General features: G+C 24.7%; 1 protein-coding gene across 1 annotated transcript; it reads right to left on the bottom strand.

The window, feature by feature from the left end:
- Positions 1 to 1,235: 1,235 nt before the first annotated feature.
- On the bottom strand, positions 1,236 to 8,309 carry LOC130955356 (GDSL esterase/lipase At1g29670-like). The gene is made up of 4 exons (XM_057882196.1): positions 8,066 to 8,309; positions 4,646 to 4,770; positions 3,776 to 4,018; positions 1,236 to 1,775 (listed from the first exon to the last, which is right to left on the bottom strand). The coding sequence occupies exons 1-4, from the start codon at positions 8,307 to 8,309 to the stop codon at positions 1,326 to 1,328; spliced, it is 1,062 nt and encodes a 353-aa protein (XP_057738179.1). The 3' UTR covers positions 1,236 to 1,325.
- Positions 8,310 to 8,921: the final 612 nt, after the last annotated feature.

Below are 8,921 nucleotides of genomic sequence, written 5' to 3'. Positions count from 1 at the left end.
CAGCAGTTTGTAAAAAATAGAATCCAATCAAATATGAATTAGTGCGGTTTTAATCAATTTTCGGTTTGAATTAAATTGGATGAACGATTTAATTTGGATATGTTTGGATTTAAAGACCCCTGTGTAGTAGTGTTTGGTTTTGCTCTAAAGAAAAGGAATTCATTTGTTTTCCTTTTCCCAATATATTTTATTTTTGGTCTGAGTGCGGTACTGCGGTGGATATTATATGAGCCTTAGATTTAGTCTTTATTTTCCGTCTTGGGCCATTTGTAAATCTTACACTTACACTTGGTTGTGTGACGAAAATAAGTTACTGAAATTGGATGCTCAAAAAGAAAGCGAAGAAGAATAATTTGGAGTCCACAAAAGAAAAAACAAGTTCAATTTGAATATAGACTTGTATATTTATTCATTTTATTGTGACAACATACAAAATTTACTTATATATGTGGTCAAACGATTGAAAACAATGACCAGACGATAGATATAGTAGGCTGTATTAGAGTATAATATTAATGGATTAGATTGGAATTAGGTTAAATATAGTTGGAATAGTAGAAGGTTAGTGTAGTAGATAGAAATGGAACCACATCCAAAATTGTAGGGACATTTGCCAGTTGAATTATATAAATAATAATAATAAATATACATAAAAGCATATAATAATGTCTTATTGTATCATTGGATTTGTCTTTATATATATCTATACATATATACATCTATACATATATATATAAAGAGAATTATACGAAACTATTAGATTTGAATTTATATTTCTTACAATTTTTTCTTGTTTCTCCCTCACAATTATAAGAACTTGAAAAAAAATCAACTTTAATCCATTCAAATTATATTTTTAATAATTTTTTTTAATTTTTTAGCTATAATTTTTTTATATTATATAAAAAATAATCAATAAAATATGATTTAATGGGTATAAAATACCTGACAAAACACTAGTATTAATAATAACTATATTACCCAACATCCCAAATATTAAAATAAAAAATACTTTTAACATGTAAAAATTTAATTAATATATTTTTAAAATTTAAATATCTAAATATATTTATGTTAATTTTTTAAATTATTTTTAAATTATTTTTACCTTTATTATTAAATATTTTTGGATTGGTCACTACTAGCAATAAATGTATTTAATAGAATTATTAGTGATTATTATATGTATCAATTGTTGTATGAGATTAACATATACATATATAACACACTTTTTCTTCAATCTCTATGCTTATAACAGGCTGAACTTATTTGATCTAAAGTAATTAGGGAACTCTGCTCAGCTATAAGGTATGATGATGAATCATTCAAGAGTGAACGAGGGTTTGGATATTCACTGGATCAGTGAATCCTGGAGTTGTACCATTATATGTTTGTAATGCAGTTAAGGTGTTGACTGCTTGTGTTGGATGGAATTTATCCCAGAAGAAGTACCTATTCCTGTTGCTGCATGGCACTCCACCTTCAGCACACTGCCCGTCTGCGCGAGTCGGGCAGCAGCTGGAGGTGAAGACCGTGAAACCAAGTGAAGGGTCAGTAAGGTCGCCAACAGTGCTGTTTACAAAGGTGAATTTGGAGCCATCAGACTTGTTGTTGAATCTATCAACAAGGCCTTTCAGGTTTTCATTAAAGAGGAAAGCAGCAGCATTCAAGTCATTATCACATGACCCGGTTGTTGTATTGATAAAACGAGGAATACACCCTATGGCTCCCAGCCCAACCATGACAACTTTTCTAGCTCCAGCATCATGCAGATCCTGCAATAATCACTCATCATATTATTTATTAGCTTATTTATCTTATTAAATAATTACCAAAATTTAATTTATTTTAGGTCATTTCCCCTGCATGGGTACGTACTTTTCGGTAGCGTTTGTTCTGAGGTACTGAAATAGAGATGGCTCAGTATCATGTTTGTTGGCTAAGAGATTAATACTAAAATTTTTGTTTTTGTCTCTAAAATTTCAGTATTTCAGCTCCAAAAAGTAGAAACATAGGGGACTGAAATTTTTAGAGATAAAAACTGAAATTTTAATAACATTTTATACCTAAAATACTCTCATTTCAATTAATTAATTCTAATTTTATTATTTGTACAAATTAAATTAGAGTTTCATTCTTATTTCAATTTTTATCTCCCACTTTACGCCAAATAAAATACTGAGATTTATTTCAATCTCAGTCTCTCATTTTCATTCTTTCAATCTCTATCTCTCTACCAAACACTACCTTCCAATAATAATAATTAATTAAAGCAAAAAGTTTAATTAAGGACCAATCAATTTAATTATATTAGTTAATATTTTTAATTAGTAGTCTAATATTATATTTTTACTCAATATTTTTTAATGTTATTGACTAATAAGTGACTAATTATTGACAGAAAATAATAAATTATATTGATCTTATAACATTATTTTTAATTAAAAAAACCTTTTATTATGGTCGATATCTATTAATTGAATGCTTTAATCTTTTTAGTAGATGTCCATTACTTGAATGCTTGGCAACTTTGTAGCCAGCAAAAACTTTTTCTTAGGGTTGCAAATAATTATGATGTACGTGTACTATTTTGTTTGCTAATATACAGTACGTGGTACCTATTGTTTTATTATGACTATGGTGATTATAAAAATATTGTCAATTAATTGTGAACATCTTGTTTTTCTAAAAACATTTTGACTGTGTATTAAACATAGTAAAAAGGCTAATAATTAGGGTAAAAATTTTAAATGGAAATTTAGAAAAAATATTTTTTTTATGCTAAAAAATAAAGAAAAAATAGATGTTAACACATCATCCATAGATGTTAAGATATTATGAGTTAGATTTTCTAAGTTTGGGAAGACTAATGATTATAGCAGGCAAAAATTAAATTATATTTAAAAATTAAAATAGATTTTTGTTAGTATTTATACAAACTAAAAATTCACAAATACTAAAATTTTAAATCCATATAAGAATAAATAAATAAAAATTCTTTTATAAAAATAATTTGGTTTTAAAAAGTTAAAAAAAAATTAATTAACATGAATAATTTAAAAAATCCTTGTATATAAACAAAAATATAGAATAGTTATCCAAATTAATCATTGGGCATTTAGTCTCTGATTTTAAAATAGATAAAATAATTTTTAATTTTTATTTTTGTTAGACAAGTTAGTCTCTCCAATTTAATTCGAAGAATAAAGTATAAAATTGTTTTTTAGAATTTAAAAATTTTAAAACAATTCTTAAAAATATTTAAAAAATTTAAAATAGTGATTTTGATTACAAGAATCAAATTGAAGAAATACTAGATTGTCTAACAAAAAAGTAAGTATTATAAATTGTTTTGTGTATTTTAAAATTTAAAAAATTCAAATGTTCAATATTAAAATTTTCAAAAATATTTTTGGATAATTATCCAAAAATATATTACGTAATTAAATTTTTCTTTTGTAATCCTTTCGTCAAGTGTCACATATTTATTGGTGGGTCAACAATTGACCACTGCTAGTCACTATTTCTTGTGTCACTAGAGAATTGGCTTATATAGTATATATATAACATATAAATTTTGATATTTTATTATTTTTTACACACGTTCACATAAATTCAGTATAATCTACACACAGATTTTATAAAAGAAAAGTAAAATACACACATAAATCATTATATTTTAATATGTGTATGCATATTTAATGATATTAAATTTTGAAATATAGTATTATTATTACTACATTTGAATAAAAAAGATAGCGAGATAGATATATACCTCTACATAGCAAGATAACTGCTCAACAAGAACTTGGGCATATCGCTTAGGAGTATATAGGCGTCTGGTGGGGGACTCAGGAAGAAAGTAATTGTTTATGTAATCATTGCTTCCAATATTCACGTAATACAAACACTTACCAAGGTATTCCAATGCTCTCTCATAACTTCCCAATCTTTCAGTTATTCTCGATACAATGATTTTGTGGTTTTTTATCTGTTCTTCCATGCTGATAACGCTGCCCTGCATCATCAGTTTCATTCAATAATAATACTTATTCTAATTTTATATAAATATACGTATATTGAGTGGTGCTAGGAAATCAATGGCCTAAACGTACAATGTGTACAATGGGCTAAATCTTTGGTTTATGAATAAAATGAACATCACCTATACTATCCAGAATAACCATCCGGATACCAGGGATAATAAACATCTCATGTTATAAAAAGCTAATTTTGGGTTCACCAAGGTTCAAATTTTTGACCTTCCGGATCTGAAACTCTAATACCATATCCTGAAACCACTCATCCCAAAAGCGTAATCTGATAGGACAATGTAACACTAATAATCATATCTCTAATAATTTTTAAACCTTCATTGTACACATTGTACGCTTAGGTCATTGGCTTCCTATACTTTCTCATATTATTAGGTGAAAATTCAGGTGCAGTAGACTTTACGTAAAATTAAATTAATACCTAAAAATCGTTAGATGATTTGATGTATTTGACTAAATTTTCATCTAACGGCTCTCGATATAAACTTCACATAAAGTCTACTTCACCTAAATTTTCACTTTATTATAATAATAATATCAAAATTAAAGTCAAATATGATTATATTTGGAAATAGCGTGTAGGAACGAACCAGTTGCCTGCCGCTCTCAAAACGAATTCCAGCAGCACCGGATGCATAGTTGACGCCTTTAAAAATGTCATAACCACTTGTGTTTGCAAAGGGTGGGATGAAATCCTTAAATCCCAGAAGGGAGGCTGCATTATTATTATTCATGGTAAATATTATATAATATATAGTTATTGTAGGACCAAATAAACCTCGATTTTATGGGCCTATGGGGGTTTTATTTGTTTTAAAAAGCTATACCATGATGATGATGATGATGTCTTTGTGTATGTGACAAAAGATTACGTGCAAGATAGAAATTCAATTGTATAACAATAGCCCTTATCGAAAATACTTAGATAATTTAATAAATTTAACTAAATTATTATTTAATAATTTTTAATTATCATCCTCTCGTCAAGATAAATGCTCATGAATTTCTACCGCGTATAAACGGTTATACATGCCATTGCATCAATATGACTTAGGTTTTGAATTAAAATGAAATGCAATTGCACAATAATTATTTGTATAATAAGCAAGAAGTGAATTAGATGTATATTAAAATTATCTATCAAAATTAGTTATTATAGTAGATATATATTAAAATATAAAATATATATTAAAAATAAATTAAATTATACATATATTTATAAATATTATTTTGATTATCAACTAACGCTTTAAGTGCTTTACGAAAGAAAATCACTCTTAGAATATATTTTAGAAAATAAAAATATTATTTGTACACTAAAATTAGTTATTAAAATTAATTACTAATATATTTATATGTAAATATATATATATGGTAAATGCTATCCAACCCCCTCTAAAATAACATGTAAGTTACCCTTCATTATGTGTCACATTGTAATTGGTTCTTATCTTAACCATAGTTGAGTTATTTTATAATTTATTATTCTTAAAATATCAAAGCTCCACTCCCGTTAATTGAAGCACATTCCACTCCTCCATTTTTTGTTCATCACTTCATCACCTAGATTCGGTCCTTCCAAGCACCGTTGCGTTAGTGACAAGAAGCACCAACGTCATCGCCATCTACTGTCTTCCCACACAACCTCTAATTAATGGTTAATTTTAGTTATTAAATTTTTTTATTAAAAAAATATATCTTTGTTTAATTACGTGACGGAACATATATTTATATATAAAATATAATATAATAAAATAAATCTATTCAAAGTATTTAAAAGTTTAATTAAAATTATGAACATACAAATATAATAATAAAATTTGTACTCCAAACAAATAAACATATTTTTTTATCATATATATATTATTTAAAGAATAAATATATTATTAAAATTAATAACAGAAATTTAAAATAATAAAATTTAACTTTCTTATCGTATTTTTTATAGTATTTTTATTTTTTTAATTTTTAATTTATTAGTACTTTATTATTTAATTAAAAATTAAACAAATTATTTTTATGAAAAATTATTTTTTGTATTATATTAGAGAAGAGACCAATATAGCAGTTTAAAAAATAAATTATATAAATATTTAAGAGATAAATATGAAATACATACCTAAAATAAATAAAACAGACAAAATGGGAGTACTATTGAGAAATGGAGAATTATTTTTGTCTGTTTTATTTATTTTAGGCATGTATTTCATATTTTTCTCTTAAATATCTATTTATATAATTTACTTTTGTATTTAAAAATTTTAATATTATCTATTTTTTATTTAAAAATTATTTTTACATTATTTTTTAGACTGTTATATTGGTCTCTTCTTTAAGATAATACAAAAATAATTTATCATGAAGATAATTTATTTAATCATTAATTAAATAATAAAGTACGAATAAATTAAAAATTAAAAGAATAAAAATATTATAAAAAATACTTGTAAGAAAGTTAGATTTTATCATTTTAAACTTGTGTTATTAATTTTAACCATTTATTATTTTTTAAAATAATTTATGTACAATAAAAAATATATTTTTTCTGATTTTAATTATACTTTTAAGTACTCTAAATAGAGTTATTATATTATATTTTACATATGAATATATATTCTATCGTGTAATTAAATAAAGATTTATTTTAATAAAAAAATTAATAACCAAACTAAACATTACTTAGGTATGTATTTCATATTTATCTCTTAAATATTTATACAATTTATTTTTTAAACTGTTATATTGGTCTCTTCTCTAATATAATATAAAAAATAATTTTTCATAAAAATAATTTGTTTAATTATTAATTAAATAATAAAGTACTAATAAATTAAAATTAAAAAATAAAAATACTATAAAAAATACGGTAAAAAAATTGAATTTTATCATTTTAAATTTCTGTTATTAATTTTAATAATATATTTATTTTTATATAATATATATATGATAAAAAAATATATTTATTTTTTTGGAGTACAAATTTTATTATTATATTTATATGTTCATGATTTTAATTATACTTTTAAATACTTTGAATAGATTTATTTTATTATATTATATTTTACATATAAATATATGTTCCATCACGTAATTAAATAAAGATATATTTTTTTAATAAAAAAATTTAATAACCAAATTAACCATTAATTATGTGGGTAAGTAGTGATTCACGCCAAAAAGAGGCACTGGCTATACTATACTGGGAAGAGAGGTTGTGTGGGAGGGCATGGCGATGACGTTAGCGCTTCTTGTCACGAACGCGACGGTGCTTGGAAGGACCAAATCTAGGTGATGAAGTGATAAACAAAGAATGGAGGAGTGGAATGTGCTTCAATTAACGGGAGTGGAGCTTTGATATTTTAAGAATAATAAATTATAAAATAACCCAACTATAGTTAAGATAAGAACCAATTACAATGTGACACGTAATGAAGGGTAACTTACATGTTATTTTAGAGGGGGTTGGATAGCATTCACCTATATATATATATATAGTTTAATTTATGTTTAATGTGTATTAATATTCTGATATATATTTTATATTAGTAATTGATTTTAATATATACGTAACATAATCGTTCAGAAAATTATGTATCAATATATTTCAAAGAATTATATAGTATTTGTTAATTCTAAAATATATTCTAACAATTACGTACAAAAAAAAGTTAAAAAAATATTATTTTAAAATATTAAATTATTAATATTTTTATAATGATCTTATTTGAGATAAAATTAGTCAATTTTCTATTTTTTTCACTAAAAATATTAGCTAGCTTCTAGAATTTTCTTTTATTCTTATCCTAAATATTGAAGTGGTTTTAAATTTATTCCTAATACATATTTTTTATCTCTAATATTTAAAAACGCTTTCAATTTTATACTTCTTTCTTATTTGATCTAAATTATTGGCACACAAAAGAATATTTTTTTTACCATATATAATTAAAAAAAAAGATTACAACCATACCCTTTAAAAATAAAAAGAAGGATGAGAGAAATAGCATTACCAATTATATCAGGTGAGGTAAGACCATTTGTGAATCTTCCAGTTGGGATTCCATTTGGGAAGTCGATGCCATATGGTGCGTAATTTGCTTTAGCATTTGTTGGAAGATTATTGTTGTTTCCATTGTCTGCTAATGAGTCTCCAAATATATATAACCCTGGCACTTGAGATTCCCCATTCGCCAACACAACAATAACAGCAACAACATGAGTTGTCACAACCAACCATGTCTTCATGCAAACCATCTATCTCTTCTGTTATTCTCTGATCTATGAAGACGCTAATATTAATGAGGATAGAGGAGCTAAAACTTATGTAATATTTATACTATTACTACTATACGTGTATATATATTTCCGTAGAAAATATTTGGTAACCAAAGAAAATCAGCCAAAAATAGTCAACTTGTCTTATTAAGCATTTATTAATTGTTGCAACAATTAATGAATGCTAGATAAGATTAGTTCTGGCTTTTTTTGTATACAGGTAAAAACTCAAGTACAATTGACTTTATGTGAAGTTGATAGATGAGAGTTGTTAGATGATTTGACTGATTTGATTAAATTTTCATTTTATGGCTCTCAACTATCAACTTCGTCGACTTCACATGAATTTTTACCTTGTATATACGCATCCTCTCTGATCTTCCTTGAATTAGCTTTAATTTATCTCAATCACTACAACAATATAGACTATTTTTTAGGATCATTATGTGTAAAAAAAATTAAAATTCGTCAAAAAAAAACAAATTTTGACGCTATTTTAACTATGAAAATATGTTAATAAAAGTTTTGTCAAAAATAGTATTTTTGACATATAAGTAATTGTAAAAAAAGTTTAAATCTTATTTTGATAAA

This window comes from Arachis stenosperma, chromosome 10 (assembly GCF_014773155.1).
Source record: "Arachis stenosperma cultivar V10309 chromosome 10, arast.V10309.gnm1.PFL2, whole genome shotgun sequence".
NCBI classification, from domain to species: domain Eukaryota; kingdom Viridiplantae; phylum Streptophyta; class Magnoliopsida; order Fabales; family Fabaceae; genus Arachis; species Arachis stenosperma.
Note: the sequence above shows the minus strand (reverse complement) of the source record. Positions and strands in the feature narration are given on the sequence as shown.